Here is a 20,684-nt window from a genome sequence, read left to right as displayed (position 1 = left end):
CTCGTTAAGCAAACGAGCCGAACACGAACACACTTTTTGAGCTCGAAATATAAACGAGCCGAACACGAGCTGAGCTTGGCTCGCTCGTGTTCGGCTTGTTTACACCCCTAGTGGTAACTTTGTCATAACTTAACATGCACATGCAAGTATGCTATAAATCATTTCATTTACATTCTAAATATCATGTAATATTATTTTCTTATAATATGCATGTGTAGTAAATAACTATAGCTGCGCAAATCATTCAGATTCATTTCTAGATGATCAAATTGAATAATAAGTAAAATAATCATAATCTTATTATAATGACAAGGTATCTTGACAAATGACAGTCTAATGCGAGTGATTTAAAAAAAATTCAACATTATTATCATAATTTAGAAGTAAAAGTACTTAACCCTTTTTGATGATTCTTGTAGTCACTTAATTTTTTTATGTCCTCTATTTAGTGTTTAAAAATGTAAAACATAATATTTTATCAACTTCATTTTTTTTATTACTCAAAAGCTTATAAGTATTTCTCAATTACACCTTATGTTAGGTATTTATATTTCTTCTAAATTAAAAGGCATAAGTAGAACTTACCTCAATTTAATTTGTTTGTTTGCTTCTTCCTCGATCACCTCTCTCGATTATATTTCCAAAAATTCTGATTTAATTAAAAGTACTATTAATATTTTAATTGTCAAACATATATATTAAATTCTTAAGTAACATGCTAAAATCTTAACTCACCTTTAACATTTATTTGTTGTTGTTATCGTATTCTCGATCCAAACTTCTATAGCTTGAATCATGATTTATTCAAATCTTACTATTAATAACTAATAATTAATAATATATTAAATTCATGAATTAAAGTTTCAAAAACTTTAACACTGTTCGGTCTAAACCACACAAAGCCACGCAACCGCTCCTTCCTTTGCTTCGATTGTTATTCTTTCGATCACAACACAAGTAAGCACTCCTCGTTCACTTTTTGCTTGTTCCAACACGACACGCGAGATCTTCTTCTTGCTCCCGCTTCCTCTTCCTCTGCATGATACCCACACTAGCTCCTTCTCTATGCTCGATAGAGATGTCTTTGCCAAACACCGATACTGTTCCTCATCTCCTCCTTCCTCCTCTCTTCTTTTGTGGTTAGCTAGAGCACGATCGAGCAGTTGTACACACACACAAAGCTTCTCTTCCTCTTGCTATTTGCTTGCGACGATCTATAGAGTTGCTCGATGCCTTTTCATTCTCGTACGTTCAAGGGAATGGAATGAATTGTTCTCAAATAAGTTGCACTTACCTCTTTCTCATTCCTTTCTTCTTCTTCCTCCTCTTTTGGACTCACTTGCCTCAACTCTTTCTTTCGACTTAGTATACTTCTGATATCTCCCTCTCCTACTTTCTCTCGTTCTCTATCACTCGTTCCTCTGTTGAGTTGGAATGAGAGGGAAAATTAGGGGATAGTAGTGACTTAAGTCTCCACAGGTGGTGGGCTTCTCTTTAGAACGTCTGTGAAAGGATAAATGTCGTAACAGATAAATTTGTTTCACAGATGTCTCTATTGTAATAGATTTTAAATTAATATGAAATGAAATGTAAATGTTAAGACATACATGATTATCTTCAAATGGTACTAACTTGTGTTTGGAAGTATTTTGGTTAAGACATACATGATTATCTTTCAAACATGGCGCGGGCTTCTCATAATAAAACAAAAAATTGTTCAAGCTTATTCATTCAACAACCATTAATTTATGAAAGTATTTTGGTTTGTTTGAGTGGTTAATTAACAAATTTGAGTGAGCATTTCTCAAGCCAATTCGGAAGTTTCTTTTAGCATAATAATAGGATTGTAGTGTATTTGTCTATCATTTTCAATGGTAGAAGATAGGATGTATTTTAATGTCCTCAGTTAGTACCATAAGTTGGACTTTGTACATTTCTGTATCTTTCTTCCATATTAATATATTTGCCCTTGGGCTTTAAAATATATATATATATACAAGTTTCACAATGCCAGCTGCGGTCGAGAGCTCTGCTAGGGTTTCCAATGGCGATTTCCGTCGCATTTGATTCCGTCGCTTGAACGAGAGGGCTCGCACAACGCCTTTGTTTCATCAACTCTCCCTCCTCATCCTCTGCTTCGTCCTGACGTTACTGCGTCTCTTTGACGCCGTCGACTCGCGTCTGCGTCTGCGTCGTTTATGTTGCAGATTCTGCAGCTTGCGCCTGCATTTGCGTCGTTGCCTCTGCGTCGTTTTCTGTTCCGACGCTGCGCCTGTCCCTGCCCGACATCTTTGTTTCGTCTGCGTGTCAGGGACCTCGCAGCAGTTGAACGCCTACAGATCTCATGGCGTTCCCTTCTTTATTGGTTGAACCAGATAAAGTCTCATTTGCCCACGTGGTGGGTAACCTTTAGGTGAAGTCTGCAGTTATCTTCCCCTCAAGCTATAAAGATTGTCGTGATGGTACAGGTGATTGTCCTTTTGTTAAGATGGGAAGTAGGAAAGGTGGAAAAACAACAATCTTTTTCTCTGACTTATAAATTTCTACCCTGACGGATAAATTTTGAAATTTTAGTTGGCTCTTATTGAAAAATTTTAGTGGGGGCACCCACCTATGGAAGTTATCAGGAATAGTGTTGATGATCTTAAACTAGTAGGCAAGTGGAAAGTGGGACTCATGGATGGGAGACATGTGTTCAACTAATCGTGACTGAAGACTACACCCGGATTTTCTCCAAGAAATATCTTAATATCGCAGACAAATCAATGATGTTACTTAAGTGATCTCCTGATTTCAAACCAAATCATGAAACTCCCACTGTACTGGTATGGTTTAGTTTATCTGGTCTCCAGCTGCACTTTTTTCATCATTAGGTTCTCTACTCTATTGGGGTCATCCTTAAGGACCCTACAAAACTAGTTCTACTCACTTTCAACCTAACCAGACCTTTTGTGGTCAGAATACTTGTAGAAAGGGATATTACTTTACCTGATGTTACTGAAGTTTAGCTGGGCACAACTCATAATGGATATTAGTAACAAATCGCCATGGAACACAGACCTCCATATTGTACTCACTGTAAAATGTTTGGGCATACCCTTGATAAATGCCACAAGCTCCAGCTTAATTTGAAGTTTAAGGTTCAAGTGAATAAGGATGGGTCTAACCCCACTGCTCTGGACATTTTAGTTCCACCTGGAGAGGATAGTACCAGACAGGAGGTGTCTGTTGCCCCTATGGACCGCCCCTGACACTGTTGTTACTGATATTGCGATTGATGTGATGCTGGCACCTTCTAACCCCATAGAAAACAATATTGAAGAACTATTACCTACAAAGGATAGTGTTCAAACTGATAATCAGGAGAACCTCGCAGCTCCCCATCTTCAGGAAGTATCCGGTGTAAAAATAACTCATACATAACATATACTAGAACCTATTTTGGGTACTATGGTTGGTAATCCTTCTGCTATAGCTCTACCACCTCATCAGACTGATTCGTCAAATGAGGAATGACAGGTTTACACTTCCAGGAGGAAGAAGAAGAATGGAGATTTACTTGAGCTCAAGAATCATATGGATGATACTTTGGTTACTTCAGGTAATGGTACGCACTTACCAATTTGTTAGTTGGATCCCTTCCGAGAACCAGAGGCAAGGGCAGGAGTAATTTTGGATGACCCTCACTTTTTCCGCACTCTGGTGGTTTTGGGTTTTTTTTCTTTTTATATGTACCCTTTTTGACTTTTTTGTGTGTTGTACCGTGTGAGTTGGGTGTCTATTTTTTATCCCACTTATATAACCTATCTGTTTCTTTTCTTTTTAATATATTAGCCCTTGGGCTTTTTTCAATATATATATATATATATATATTTCTTTTTCTAGATGTTTTCTGATGTAATTCTTAAATTGTAAGAATGTCATAATTGAATTTCATTATTCGGAATAACAAGAGAATAATAGTTCGAAACATGGGCTAAAATTAGAATTCATAATCATAATAAAACCATAAAATTTGAAATCTTGATATCAATGAAATTAAGGTGATGTTTTATTTCACCCATAATCTATAGCAATATGTTGAATCTTAAAGAAACTAAACTTGTAAATGAATCTGTGGTCCATGATCGGGGGCTCGCCTCTCACCCAATGGCGAGCGTTCGATTCATACTAACCTCTAACACTTATTGCTCTTAAGGCTCACCTTCCCAAAAAAAAAAAAAGAAAAAAAAAAGGAAAAGAGAAGAATCTAGACTATTATAGCATAGCTTTTGTATAATGAATATTCAATGAAAGAAATAGTTCTGATTGGTTTATGTGTCAGTGCTGATTGGTTTCAAATAGACAGAAATGATTATTCAGTCGTTTGGATTTTCATCATTCTCTTTACAATTTTGAGTAGATATATGCTTGGCCTTGTTTTATTTTTGCGTGATTTACATTCATAGCACAATTTTATGTATTTACATATCCCCACCTAAATTTTTTTATATTTACAAACATATCACTCAAATCTTTCCTATCACATCAAAATTAGTACCCTCTGCACTCTTTAAACTGAAACGGACCTTTTCATAAATAATACAAAACTTTTGGGTGCTATATATATATATATATATATGTAAATATGAATGTTCAGGTGTGAGATATGTAAATTCATAAGACTTATGTGCCAGCCAGGTATCTTCATTTCCTTCTTTTTTTTTTTTTTTTGTTGGGGTTATTGTATAGCAGAGTTGTCTCATTTGATTGAATTGCAGGTCCATCCTGATTGGGACACCATAAAAATTGATGTCATGTACAGGGGTCTCAGATGTAAGTTTTCAACGCACTCTCACTTGAATTCCTTGCTGCGATCAACTGTTGGATTTGCTTTGGTTGAAGCTTCACCACATGATCTCTTCTGGGGCGGTGGTCGTGATGGGGAGGGCCTCAATTATTTGGGCAGGCTGCTCATGAAATTGCGATCCGAAATTCTCAATGAAGCTGCTCCAGATTCTTAACAGCTGGTGGAAATGTGTGTATTATATTATTTTATTGCTAAATTTGTCCTTTTTTTTAATGATTTATAATAAATTCAGAATTTTCTTTACCTATTTTTTGTAATTTAGAAAACTTATGTTACGTTCAAATGTTTATGATTTATATATATATATTTGTACCCAGCAAGTGAACTGGAAAAAGTCCACCAAATTCTAAAAAATATAAAATAAGAATCAAACAAAACGATAAATAATAATCCAACTATTAACAAATTTGTAGCCAACTTTCTCAATTCTAATTTTTTTTTTTTCTCAATTCCTAAATGAGATTATCAATATACGCACATATTTGTCTGAGTTTGTATACTTGCAAATATTGATTTGCTTAATTCACATGTTTCTGGTTGATTTCAATTTGAGGAATTCATTTGGTCCTTTCAGTGAAGGAAGGGTGCAGACTTGAACATACATTTAATGAGAAAAACAATTATCAATTAATAGTAAATCAATAATTGTTCCTAATTTTTCAATCCCTTTGTTCAGTAATTACGCTAATCGTCAAAAGACAATTTATCAAAAACAGAAGAGATACCAAGGCGGTGCAAACCTGATAAATCATAAGTTTGTTTACATAAATCCCAGTAGTTACAGGTGGACATCTAAAAAAGATCAGCCTTCTACATGAAAATTGAAAAATATAAGCAAAATACATCTGAGATGCCAATCATGCGGATCTGAAAAACATGGGACATTAAAGCAGATATTCATGTTTTTTGTTCATTCAACAGAAGGATCGGGGCGAAGTGCTATCTTGAACAGTAAGAAGAAAGATTTCAGAGCTTCAATGGAGCCAGGCCAAGAGAAGCACGAAGCCTGTTGGCCTCTGCAATCTCTGGGTCCGGGTGGTCGGTTCCATCACTCTTTTTCACCTTTTCCTTCTTCTTTGATTCATCCTGGAAATTTCCATCATCTGCAGGGTGCCTACGAGGACTGATACTGCCACGAACACGCCTTCTTCGATACTCACCATCCTCACGGTCACGTTCTCTGCGATCTCTGCTCCTACTCCTGCTCCTCGAGCGGCTTCTTCGTTTTCCACGATCACGGTCTCTCCTATCACGTTCTCTTCCTTCCCTTTCTCTTTCACGATCTCTATCTCGACCATAGTCCTTCTCATCTCTAAGACGATGACGATCCCTCTCCTTATCCCGGTCTCTTTCTCTATCTCGGTCTCTATCCCTCTCCCGATCTCTTTCACGACCCCTGTCATGGTCCCGATCATAATCCCTCCCCCTATCATAGTCTCGTTCCCTGTCAACCAGAACAACATAACAGTAAACAAGTACGCCTCAAAAAGGATAAGAAGATAAGGGCCTCGATCCCCTGATAATGAAATATTAGCAATGAACCAAATACAATAAATAAGAGAAGCTAAATTAATCAATAGATTCATTCCTTCTCCCATCATTCACAATGATATTTGATAAATATGATCCGAGTTCGATAAAAAAACTACTCGGACTACACGATTCATCAAAAAGTATGCAGGATTAATATATTTCGTAATCTTATACATTAAAAGCAATAAACTAATGTTGAAATGGATGTAGGATAACTCATATAATTGACAGCATATAATTGGAATGATGCAGGAGTGATGATTATAAAAGTTGATAAGCCACATTGCTCGGAATTCTTATTTAATTGTAGCCTCTCAACTGTTACAGAGAAATGAACACAGAACAGATTAATTTGCTTCTTCAAAAAAGCAAACTAAACTGGATAATACTTTTGTAAAATTATGTCATAAGAAAATCACAATCCAAAAATACATAAAACTTGTTAAAAGATAAATCAACCATGCAAAACATGGCTCAATAGAAAAGTCCTTACATTTTTTATCATAAACTAGGGTTGACTAAAACTATTCCATATTCACCTTATCCAAACTCATGGAATACTGTAATCGAATTTTTAACCCATTTATTGATTCATACTTCTCACTGCATACAAGCAGTGCAGAGAAACCTCAGTCATCTTGCATTAGTTTAAATATCAGTTCAATCTACTAACCATGACTCTAGAAAAGTTTATGTTCCACGGTAGTAATTAACATAACAGAATAGTGAAGTTTAACAATCAATGCTTCCAATAGGATTATCCAAATCTATTATTAAAAACATGGTGGATATGGAACAGAGATATTAAGTTCATGATTCTGTTGGAAGAGCTTGATCAAATAAGACGAAGTCAAATCAATGGAATTTCAGACCCATAAAGAGTACTTACTAAAGCAACATCCTTATTAGAGAAAAGGTAGGATATGGACAACTAGTTAATGAATAAACAATTTCTTAAAGTAATAATTTACTACTTCATTCATACCCAGTTATTTTTATGATATGAATTATATATAGATTGGGAAATTTACATACGTAGCACACAATTCATTTGTATTTTCAAATCTCACACCTAAACCTTAGGTGTGAGCTATGTAATAGATAAGAATTGTGTGCTATATATAACTGCCCGTTGTAGTTTTCACATAGTTTCATTACCTTAAAACCAATGTCTACCGTACTGTACTCTATCATGTTCTTAAAATAAACTATTAGATAGGTAAAAACTTGAAAAAACCCTAAACAAGGAAGAATAACATCAAAAGATCAACCTTCTAAAGATAGCTCTTTGCTAATTTTGTAAAGAACAATAATCGTTGAAGGATTTACACAGTCAAGTAAATTTTAAGTATTAAGGACTTTCAAAACATGCATTCGGCCAAGATTATGGTGCACACTTCAAGGAGTGTAAAATTGTATTTGATAAAATTAAACCGTCATAGGCGCCCAAACAAATCCATAAGCCACACATGCTTCTTAGGTATTCACCTTCACTTGAGAACTGCTAAGGTAAATATCATTCGTTAAGACGGCACATGGTGAGGTACAGCCTTACCATTGCAAAATGGACAAGTGTTAATGTTTCAAAATTTTAAACTCAGAAAACTAGTTATTTCACACAACACTAATTGAAAAGAGGTGATATGGAATGAGCATCAATAGTTGGAGAAACAAAAATGTACACTAAAAATAAGTTTGATCAGATGTGCGTGCATGGATCACGTTAGCCCGATGATTTTAAACATCAACCACAATTTTGATTAAGTAAAACAAGGCATTATAAAAATCAATGTAAAAAAGAGGAAGAAAGACATGGTAGAAAGAAAGAAAAGTGCAAAAATAATAACTTGATAGAAATTAAGATGCACAAGCAACACTAAGAAATAGCCCACAATATGTGCTACAACATAACAAACATTATGGGTACTGCTTTACTTTCCTATGCCTTGCAATGTAAATAATGCCGAAGTGCATTATGCAACAGTATGGGCAATAACACATTAATTTATATTGCTGATACGTATGGGTTAACATGGACCAAAACTCTAAATATTCCACCGCACCAAATGCTACCAAAATACCCTGTTCCTTAGTTTCTTTGAAAGGAGGTTAAACTACCTATCCAGGATGAAGGCTAAATTAACACTTCTCTAAAATGAGGATAAACAACAACCTATGCCCAAATGCTCACTTTAAAATGAGATTAAACTACAACACAATAAGATCCATTGTCTTCTCTTGAATGAGATAACATGATTGATGCCTTTATACGATGAAAAAATGCACCAACCTACAAGTACATACAAATCAATACATATCAGCCTCCACATTTCCTTCAAAATGAGGTTAATTTATGTTCCACTTCAAAATGATCTCAAAAGCCCCCCATCACTTCAAATGGGAGCCTAAATCTACTTACAACATTGACATTTAGCAAAGCCAGATGAACAAGATTTGTTTGCGATTGATCAAAAAAATAAAGCAAGCTACGTGCTCCTTCGAATATTACCTCATTGACCAATCAAAGTATACCAATTCTCAAACGTTGCCTTGTCAATTCACACATCAAGGGTGTTTTTTTCCCCAATTGTTCGGGTGTTTATCCCAAATTGTTCACCATCTCAACCCATTACTTGACCCCAGTGCTCCACCACCTAAATCAAAATTTCGTTATCCACATTGGACTTTAAGTGCAAGCTAATAAACTCAAATTTCGAATCCCCAGGAAATGTCCATGCCAAAAACTCTCAAATGTTACATCCACTAGCAAGCCCGCCAAAAGCATACAGTAAAAATTCAGGACCCAGCAAGTTAAAGCAACGAGCTAATCACCAATGTTGTAGGTAGCAACCATGCACACAACATTTTAAGCTAACTGACTGTAATCATTACCAAAGGGTCGATCTACTAATCAATACGAGACCCGCATTTAATTCAAACAACAATACCTAGGTCACCCTATTCACTAGCAATCCACCAAATGAACCCATCAAACATTTTGTTTGCCCTGACATCTCCTTTATCAGACAAAAAGTAAATAAAGCCTACTCTCCCTTCTTGATAAGCAAAATGGATGCCAATCGTAATCAAAGGGAATATTAACTACTAAAACATTCAAATTCATACCCTTTATATCCTTTAACCACAAATCTTTAAAAAATATATATATCCCATCACATACACCTCACCAATCTCCATAACATATCCGAGATAAATGTCCAGCCAAACCTATTTCCTAACCAAAACTCCATTTACATGGAAAGGAATGATCCGCAGTATATAATACTATAAGCACTATAGATGAAAGGACTACATACTCACATGTTTATGATTTGAGTGGGTATAAATGCCATATCCAACAAGCCAAAGACTACGGGATTGCTAAGAACCATCCTGCCAAGTGAAACCCCAATATAGCGGGATAAGAGGTTTTTTTATTATTTATTTTCTTTTCTTTTTAATGAAAGGCAGGATAAGAATTCTCGGGTTGAGCATTGCATATTCGTAACAATTTGGTCACATGTAAGAGTGTGAAACAAACAATGGTGGCCAGAAAATACAGCATGATACATTCAAATTGTTACAAGGAGGGCCAAGTCATTCTACTGAGAATTTTTTTTTTTCCAACCAAAAAAACTTATGATCAAAAACAGTGACAACCATGTTTTTATCAATAATGTTAGTAACCTATGTTACAATAAAAAAATTGAACACGTTGGGCCGCCATCACTTCATTCAAGTAGTGCCATCAAAAAATACCATTATTCCTTATGTCACGTTATGGTCGCCATCACTTCATTCAAGTAGCGCCATCAAAGAATACCATTATTCCTTATGTCTCCAATTTTGAACAACTGTAGAATGATTTATCAATGCTTTCAATTCAAAATCTATTTTCAAACATTAGGCAAATTGGACCTTATTTATCACACACACACACACAGATTTTATTTTTAGTATCTTCTATTTTAGTATTTTATATTTTTAAAATTTAGAATTATGGTTGATTTTATATTTTTCCTAAATTGGAAGTCATCCCCTCAATTTATCTTGTAATCATTTCCTATGAAATTAAAGATAAATAATTATTTTCTCCCATCCAACAAATACATAATATCACAACAACAATTTGCCCTTGAAATTGCGTTTGAAACCCTTCGACAAACAGTCTGGAAGTTTCGCTTTGATCTGATTCTATTGCTCAAACGGTATGCACTGTTGCTAGGATTCGAACGTCATCTGAGAGTTTTGTCTGCGAGTTCCACTTTGTCTCTCAAAACTTTTCTCTAGTGTCGCATGAGATATTCGCCTCGACCACCCGTTTGCGAGTTCTACTTTGCCTCTAGAGATTTTTCTCTATTCTGCACAGTTGCTACTAGAATAAAATCCTCGAGACTTTCTCTAACGTCAACTGCAAGTTCGAATCTGCTTAAGTTGAACTCGTACCAGAATCAAAGTTTATTTTTTCTCCCTGTAGGTAGGCACTGCACGTGTGTAACTTGTCTTAGATTTCAAGGATGTCATATAAGTCAGTAATGATGTCTGGAGTCCATAGAAATCCTACCACATCGAATGACTTCAGTAGTTCCGAAACCACATCACCTCACCCTACAACTCATCTCATAACTATATCAACTGAGTATTATCCCCATAACTCACCGCCTCATTTCATAGTTACAATACTCAATAGGCACAACTATTTAGAATGGGCTCAATCCAAAAAATTGGCGATCAACGGGAGACGAAAAATTGGGTATTTAATAAGACATAATTCGAAACCTATAGCTGGCGATTCAAACATGAAAAATGTCAGTCCGAAAATTCTTTGGTTATGACTTGGCTCATCAAATCCATGGAACCTGCCATAAAAAAGCCACATCTATTCCTTTCCACTACTCGAGATATATAGGAGGTTGTTCGAGATCTCTGTTCAAGCTTGGAGAATTCATTCCAAATTTTTTAGTTGAAAACTCAACTTTAGAAATCAAAACAAAATGACTGTGATGTTATCACGTATTACGAGCTGGTAGCAATATGACGGAAACTTGATCAATGTTTTGATGATATTTGAGATAATTTAAATGAATATGCTTGACACAGAAAGAGAGAAAACGACTGAGTCTATGTATTCTTAATCGTTATTAATCGGGGTTTAAACGAAATCCAAGATCACATCCTCGATAGAAATATGTTACCCTTTATTCAAAAAAAAAAAATTCTGAAGTTAGACGGGAAGAGTCAGAAAAAAAATTATAATGAGCAACACCGAAGAATCTTCTTGTAATATTAAAAAATAGAACTCGGCTCTAATGTCAAAGTGGGTTGACACTGACAAATAAGGGCTAAACTATGGTGCGCATTGTAAAATATCATGACACACAAATGAGACATGTCTGCAAAATGGAATCAAATTCGAGCGTGAAGGTCAAACTTATCAAAATATTGCTAAAGAAATTTATGAGCATTCAGTTAACTCAAATGGGGTCTGTTTCACTAAGGAACAATTAGAGCATTTGCACAAATTGTATCAATCTTCAAAATATCTTTGGCTCCGTCTTGCTCGTTAGTACAGAGGATAACTCTTTAACCCCTGCTTTGTTAGATGTTATTTCTAATTTTTTCTAATTCATGGATAATTGATCCGGTGTTACCAATCACATGATTGGTTATAAAATATTTTCACCTGTAGACCTTTAGCAGGCAATAAAAAAGTCAAACTTGTTGATGTTTCCCTCTCAGAAATTATCGAGATAAAAACGGTTAAACTATCATTGTTTTTAATCATTCATGATGTTATCCATGTTCCTAATTTATCGTGTAACTTGTTGTCCATTATTAAATTACTATTGATCATCATTGTCAAGCTAATTTATATTCTTCTTATTGTGAATTACAGGAATTTGCAACGGAGATGAAGATTGAAAGTGCCAAATAAAAAGATGGACTCGATTATTTTAATGGTGAACTTGACCCGAATAGACAATGTCAAAGTATTGGTTTAAATTTTATTTCTAAAGATAATGATATTATGTTATAGCATTATGTTTGGTCATCCTAATTTTTAGTGTCTAAAATATTATTTTTCAAATTATTTCAAAATAAAAATTTGTCCTTATTTTAATCTAAACTTTGTTAGTTTACCAAGAAGCTATTTGGTTGACTCTAAAATAAATGCAGAGAAAAAGAGAATACAATGTATTATAATTACAAGGGATTATGCCTTTGGTAGGCTTTTTGGTGGTCTATAAATTAAATATAAGAAAACTATTCTTTCTATTTGGTTATAGTTATGTAAATTAAAATAAAAAATAGTGTATTCAAAAAACTTAAGTTTGTTTGGTTGTCTGTAAAGTAAATATAGATAAATTATTTCTAATATTCATTTAAAAAATTGAAATAAAATACATTTAAATTAATATATCAAACCATACAAAAAAAATATTTTTAATATTTATTCCAAAACAGTATTCTTTGTTTACCTACTTTTGTTAGTTTAGAAAGTTAAAATTTTTAATTTCTTGTAACTTTCATAAGTTTTCATTATGCCAAGTCTCTCTTTAAACCTTGGTCTCTATACATTAAACAAACACCACGCTTGTAGGGGTAATGCACGAATGAAATTAAGAATCAGTATCTATGATGTTCATAGAATAATTAATGGGATCAAAGTTTGAAAACAAACAAATTGTAAAGCAAAAAACAAAAAACGTTCTCTTAAGAATGGAAAGCAAACTTACAGGTTTTGTCTGGTAATGCCCTGATTTGGGTTTTTATTGATAAAATCAAAGGTACTCACATGAAACAAAATGATAATCACTGCATCTCAACCAAAAACAAAATAATAACCACAGTAAATTCTTAATTTGAAAGAAACAGCAGAGAAACATTTACATACATGCAACTCATTTTCTCTGTATTTACATATCCAACACCTAAATATATCTTTTACATATATACTACTCATTAACGTTTTTCAACAAAATTTGGTACTTAAAAACGCAGCCAAATGAAATGTAATACTGAAATAGCAATACATAGCAAAACTAAAAAATAATTGACATTTGCTCACAGAATAATATTTTGTGTAGAAAATTTCAGCAAACAAAACATCCTCATAAGTAAAAAGTGGACTGTGAATCAAAACAAAATATAAAAATCACAAACTCTCTCTAGACATTCACTTCAAGACCGCATGATTAATTTCTTAGGCAGATTCTACTATATCTTAATATAAAACCGTAGAGTTCTCCCAATCTAACCATGATTTCCAGTATTAACATCAATCGTCAACTAAATGACAGAATTTCAGAAGCATGTAGATTCTAGTTCCCTAGGGACTCATTCAGAACACTCTTTCTAGACGTCAACTAACATGGAATGGGGTGAAAGAATTCAGGAACATCAAGATCACATAAAACAGTGCACTTTCTCTTAGTTAGTATTTGCTCTTCAATGGAATCTAACAAAATTCTTACAAGCAAATGCGAAGAATCAGTAATTAGCAAACTACTTATTGTTTTAAATCTACAATCAATCGCAATTAGCAACAGATTCGGGCAAAAGATATGCAGACAAAGTAATAAAATTACCAAGGATTTTGGAAATGAACAATTACGTCAAAGAACACCCTAAAAATCGGGAACCTGGAAGCCTTACTTCAGACGCCATATCTGTACTGGAACAATAATCAGAAGCTTAAAGGAGTTGAGAAATATGAAGAAGATGAAAAGAGTAAACATAATGTACCTTAGGCCGCTTCGACAATGAGCGGCCAAGAGAATCCAACGCAGGCAGCCTTGGCAAAGATTGACTGGCAGCCTTGGCAAAGATCAATGAAGGATAGGAGCATTGAATGAGAGAGTCTCGACAAGTATCCAAAAAAAAAGATAGATAGCAAATAATGCGGTGAGATGCAAGAAGCCCGCATGCGGTGAAGTGATTTTACGCCAACAATTGGGTGAGTTTACAATGCGCCATTTTTTAATTATTCGAGTAAAACCTAATTCCGCGTAACTTTTACTTCACTGTTATACCATTCCAAACACAAAAATTTTAAAATCCCTACTTTTTACATTATACGGAAAAAATATAAACCAAACAATCCCTAAATATCATCGTGCATCTTTCTCTCGATAAATATAGAAAACAACTATGACTTTACTTGATTCAAAATGATATCTGAGTTCCTTGTAAAAAAACTTACACATTCTGGGAAAAAATGGTTTGATTATCACTGATGATCACACTATATTAAATTGGGTTTACTTAATGAAAGAAAATTTTGAGTTAAAAATAAGTTTAAAAGACTTTTACATCATGTTACAAGCACAATTTCAAACAACTATTTAAATATTACGAAGTGATAATAGCCGGGTATTTCAAAAATACATAAGGCCAATATTATCTTGAAAAAGAAATTCATCAAAAGCTCTTATGGATTAAAGGAAAAACAAGCACTCCACAAAAAAATGACATGACTGAAAGACAAAATAAATACTTATTAGAGGTAGCTTGGGCATTATTATTAACCAATCAGGTGTTTAAATATCTTTAGGGTGAAGTCATTCTTACTACTACATTTCTCATAAATAAAAAATCCAATAAGGTTTAAAATTTTGAAACACCATTTGATGTTTTTTTAAAAAAAAATCACAAATTACCTCTAAAGATTTTTTAGTGTACTACTTTCATTCAAGTTCATAATCAAGGAAAACTGGAACCACGAGTTAAAACATTTGTGTTTATTGGTTATGCTGCTAACCAAAAGAGAGATAAATAATTTAATCCCAATTCTAAAAAATATTTGTTATCATAGATGTAACATATTTTTAATTACAACACTTCTTTTCACTCATTTTAAAGGGGGGTCAAAACAAAGATTTGAATACCGAGTTTCAGAATTTTCTTCAAACTGAAGACTCCATAATAGCATCTCTCCAATTTTGATTCCTTAACCTAAAAATCGAAACGTAATTATATCACACGAAAGTTCATGAGTTTTTGAGATATTGAAATTCTTATAATGACATCTCATAATGTTCATAACAAAAAAAAACAAGAAAAAGAACTACGACAATGTTGCCATTTGATATTGTGAACTCGTAACAAATGACAATTAAAAAGAAAGGGTCTACGAATCATTTGCATTGCACAAAATCAACGAACCCACCAGGTAATGTCTTAAGGGATCCTTTACCCCGCGTTCAGTTATTTGTTAGCACTATTTTCACTTATTTTGAGTTCACTAATCTTTTCCAAAGTTTTATAACGTTTGTGCATATGTAATCGGCTAGGCAAATACAAAATTGCAAATGTTGATTAGGTGTTGTGGCTCCAAAGTCAGTTTCGTGGCCTTGAATGTCCTAAGACGTGCATCCGACGACAAGGCACCACCATTTATGTCGCTTGAGCACCTAACCCGACATCATGGCATGTATTTAACTCATTCAATGTGACTGTTGAAACCCGAGCATATCGAACGACAAGGCGCCCAAGCCCAGGCTTGGAGTTGGGACGCCCTACCAAACAAATCTATGGCTACCTTCCAGAGGAGTTATGCTTCAGTGTAATTGCCACGGTGTCATGCCCGATTTTGCGACGCCCAACCTTTCATAAATAGTGGTGGGATTAACATGTTTTGTACGTCAAATCTCTCGTAGTGAAGCACAACAGCTTTTCTCCCTTTTCCCTCTTCAATATTTCCTCTTTGCCTATTTCAAAAATGATGTGATGGCGTGCTGAAGGGAGGTTGTCTGTTGGTTGAATGGACAACATTTGTGACTAATACAGCCTCCCTGTAGCAATGAGAGTGATAAGGCTACCATTTTCAATTCCTCTTCTATGTAAGGTCGCTTGACTCGCCAGCACGGCAGCATCCTACAGCTCACCTGCTCTCTCCAAGTATCTCTGCGCAATGCAGGACGATATCTATGAGATCAACGGAAAGGTTGATATTCTTACAGGACAGCTAGACAGGCTTGATTTCCTTAGGGAAAAGTTGGATTCCCTTGAGAGGTCACTACGTCACAATGAGCAACTGCAAGATTTCATTGCCCAATGATAACTCGAGACCACTTACGAATGATGTGAAATGTCCCTATCACCCCCTCCAGAACCTTATGTGGGGGAAGGAACAAGTAAAGCAACAAACGACGTTGCGGAAGGCTGGTGGTTACCTAATCCCTATGTGTTGCATAATGTTCTCTCTATTTGATATTAGGTGCATCATTCCACTTTTATATCCCGAATGTGTAATTCATTTCAAGAATATTAATGAAGGAAGGACATTTTGTTTATCAAATATATATGCATCCTTTAACTTTTAGCTCATCTGATATGTCATGATGTAAAAATCATATGATTATTTAGATCAACTAGGGTAAAGTGAATAAGTTTGGTTCAGAGGTCCTGACGTTATCTGGAGTGCCCCAACACAAAAATGCTCATTATTAATGGCTTACAACGACCCAATGCAACAGCTAGTGGCAACTACCACATCAGTGCCACGGTACCAGGTATAACGCCACTGTTTCCTGGCAATTCTTGGTCCCTGGTAGTCCTCATTAGCCAGACATCATTACGAGTGATGGTGTGGCATTGGACAAGTCAGCGGAACCATGTCCACGACACGACCCCTGATTAATAGGGCTCAAAGGCGACTCCCAATTGGATAGTCTCCATGACAGGCGTCGACGTAGAGTCCATCACGTCAGCAGTGCCCCAGCGCCCAATCTAACCCAAGTCAGGTTTCAAGTTGTGCACCCTATCTTGTCGGCTGATGTGGTATCTGCCACGCCCCTACGCCATGTCCGACGCCACGGTGCTGCATCGAATTTTTTGCCCTATAAAAGGGGCAATCTTAGGCTCCCCCGAGGGCAGGCTTTTTCTAGTTGGTTGAATTTATTGTACTTGCTTCATTACTAGTATCCAACTTTTGAGATCTCTACCTTCTATTGTGACAACCTTTGGTTGATATCATTGTTATCTTGAATTGGAATGCAAAGAATATTTTAATATAGATCATGAATGATTTATATAGAAGGATATTTATAGGCCAAGGTCTACTAAAGAAGGGACGAAAGTGACGGTCCAATGTTGAAGTAGCAAAACATATTACTATTGGCTAAAGTGGCAGATCAAACCAATGAATGCACCTGATAAAAATTCAATGTTGATTATTAAGATTAATCATAATCAATATAGAATGATAAAATGATTGATTTAGTATAATCAGTCATTAGGCACTAATAATGAAGTAAATTTGATCATCTCCCAATTAAAAAGTACAAATATGGTGTCTCACTAACATACCACTCATTATTATGTAGTCATATCATCCACTAATGACTAAAGTGGTTGGTCAGGCTAATCAATACACCTTGAGAGGAATCCAACATTGATTATTAGAGCAAATGCTAATTAATATGGGATGATATTATGAATAATTAGCATAATCCAATCTAATTCACTAATAATGACAGATAATATTAATCTTATCCTTGTTGAAGGGTACAAACTTGAGGGCCCACTAGCGTACCATCTATTATTGTGTGGTCACCTCATCCATTAGTGATTAATTGTCAGGTTAGGCCAATAAATATATTTACCATAAAAAATGTCTATCAACTTATTATTAAACTAATGATTAAATTTGCTAAATATGTAATTAATATTATTATCACATTATTTTTTCTAACTTGTGATTTAGAGAGCTGATAGATGCACTTTGGAGATTAAACAACATAATTAAAAGAATTTAGAATTAGAATCCTAAGTTTAACATGCTTAACTTATGCAGTGAATGAAAATAGAACACATTCAACTAAGTGCATACAAATTGAAGAAATTATTTGGCTATAGTTTTAAAGAATAAACTGGTTAATGTCATCTATATATAGAATTTAAAAATAGAAACCAAAAAATAACTTCACACAATGAAAATAAAAATCAATTAATTTTTTAAGACTCATAAATATATCATAAATACCTGGTTAACCTAAGTCAGAAAAAGAAATGAAGAAAGAGTTTAATATTGATATTTATGTTACTAATGTAATAAAAGTAAGCAGAAGCTAGCCGGACAAAGTCTCATTTGCCCATGTAGTGGGTAACCCTCAAGTGGAGTCCGCAGTGAAATTCCCCTCAAGTTATAAGGAATCTCGTGAGGGCACTGATGATTGTCCTTTTATTAAGAAGGGGAGCAGGAAAAAATTTCTACTCTGTCAAGTTTGCTATTATTGGAAAATTTTAGTGGGGACACCCTCCCATGGATGTTATCAGAAAAAAGCGTTGATGATCTTAAGCTAATAGGCAAGTGGAAAGTGGGACTCATGAATAGGAGACATGTGTTAATCCAACTAACAGTGGCTGAAAACTACACCAGAATTTTCTCCAAGAAATATCTTAATATCGAAGACAAATCAATGAAGTTACTCAAGTGGTCTCCTAATTTTGACCCAAATCATGAGACTCCCACTGTACCGATATGGTCTAGTTTATATGATCTCAAGCTGCATTTTTTTCACCATCAGGTTCTCTACTCTATTGGAGTCATTCTTGGGGATCCTATGAAACTAGATCTGCCTACTTTCAACCTAACCAGACCCTCGATGGCCAGAATACTTGTGGAAAGGGATATTACTTTACCTGATATTATTGAAGTTTGGTTGAGCACAACCCATAATGGTTATTGGCAACAAATCGCCATGGAACACAAACCCCCATATTGTATCCACTGTAAGATGTTTGGTCATATCCTTGCTAAATGCCACAAACGTCATCCTAATTTGAAATCTAAGGTTCAAGTAAATAAGGATGGGTCTAACACCACTGCTGTGGAAATTTTAGTTTCACCTGAAGAGGATACTACCAGACATGAGGTGTCTGTTGCTCCTGAGGATCCCCCATGAAACTATTGTTACTACTACTGCCAGTGATGAGATGTCGACACCTACAAAATCCATACAAAACAATACTAATGAACTCTTACCTATAAATGATGGTGTTCAGACTGATAATCAAGAGAGTCTCGCAGCTCCACTTCTTCAAGAAGTATCTGGTGTAGCGGTAACTCATATTTCACATATTCCAAAACCTATAGTGGGTATTACTGTTGGTAATCCTTCTTCTTCAGCTCGACCCCATCAGGTTGATTCTTCGGAGGAGGAATGACAGGTTTACACTTCCAGGAGGAAGAAAAAGAATGGAGATCTACTAGAGCTCAGAAGTCTTATGGATGATACTTTAGTTACTACGGGTAATGGTCAGCACCTTACCAATCTGCTAGTTGGATCCCTACCGAGAACTAGAGCCAGAGGCAAGACTAGAATGACCCACACTTTTTCAGCGCCAGCGCCTGGGTGGTTTTTTGAGTTTTTTCTTTTATTTCTATATGTACCCATCTTTTACTTTTTTTAATGTGTGTTGTACCATGTGGGTTAGGAGTTTAGGCCCACCCATACAAACATATTTGTATCTTTATCTTTAATATATTAGCTCTTGGGCTTTTTTTTAAAAAAAAAGTAAGCAGAAGCTAGCAAAGATCCACCAAATGCAAGATAGGTCAAACATCAAATACTACAAAAAGTTAGCAAAGTATATTCATTATGAAATTTGTAATAAAATATTGTTCAATATTTCTTTATTTCAAGTGTATATATCAAAATAATCATGATGCAAAAAGGATGAAAGTGATGGGTTTGGTTAAGGAAGAAGATGAATGGAATCACTCACATAAAAGTGATGGGGAGAACAATGAGGTTGTTAGATATCATGATGATTCGTTAATGGGTAAGGATGATAATAATGATACTTAAAATCTATTTCTATCATATATTAGTGATTTTTTATATTTTTAGAACTCAAAACTTTTATTTGATCTGTTGAAGTCAGTATGTTTTTTTATAATATATCTTTCATGAATTAAAGTTATCTTTTCTTATGAAATAAAATTTCCTATGGGATTATTTTTGAAAAAAAATTTATTTTTTTAATGAACTTTATGAATTTTCTAACTACACAATATTTTATCACATTTTCAATGTTTTTAATTTGAAAAACCTCAGTTTGATTAAAAACCTATGTTTCAATTCAATTGAAAATACTACCACAAAAAAAAACAAACAAAAACTGATTATGCATGAGCGCTACGAAGTAAGAAGTTTTTCGCTCAGATTAAGAAGAATTGATGAATCATAAAAAAACACATGTAATTAACGTCTAAAAGTTGAATGATAAAAAAAAATTGTATGATCCAAAACAAGCAAGAAGGGGGAGGGGGGGGGGGGGGGGGTGGATATAGTGT

At 34.7% G+C, this 20,684-nt stretch overlaps 2 protein-coding genes across 4 annotated transcripts in view; one reads left to right on the top strand and one right to left on the bottom strand.

Moving 5' to 3' along the window:
- LOC110023559 (riboflavin biosynthesis protein PYRR, chloroplastic) overlaps positions 1-12,376 on the top strand; it is an 80,737-nt gene extending 68,361 nt beyond the window's left edge. The window contains exons 9-10 of one of the 3 annotated variants that reach the window (XM_020723048.1): positions 4,761-5,017; positions 12,279-12,376. In XM_020723048.1, coding sequence (XP_020578707.1) covers positions 4,761-5,003 — 243 coding nt within the window. In that variant the 3' untranslated portion in view covers positions 5,004-5,017; positions 12,279-12,376. Of the gene's footprint in view, positions 1-4,760; positions 5,163-12,278 lie in introns of those variants that run through there. The other 2 variants (XR_002293916.1, XM_020723042.1) reach the window with 2 other exon arrangements.
- LOC110023575 (pre-mRNA-splicing factor 38-like) overlaps positions 5,572-20,684 on the bottom strand; it is an 18,117-nt gene continuing 3,004 nt past the window's right edge. The window contains 1 exon segment of the mRNA XM_020723065.1: positions 5,572-6,293. Coding sequence (XP_020578724.1) covers positions 5,816-6,293 — 478 coding nt within the window. The 3' untranslated portion in view covers positions 5,572-5,815.

The sequence above is a fragment of the Phalaenopsis equestris genome, unplaced genomic scaffold, assembly GCF_001263595.1.
Source record: "Phalaenopsis equestris unplaced genomic scaffold, ASM126359v1 Scaffold000002, whole genome shotgun sequence".
NCBI lineage: Eukaryota > Viridiplantae > Streptophyta > Magnoliopsida > Asparagales > Orchidaceae > Phalaenopsis > Phalaenopsis equestris.
The sequence above is the reverse complement of the archived record's forward strand: the minus strand, read 5'-3'. Positions and strand labels throughout refer to the sequence as shown.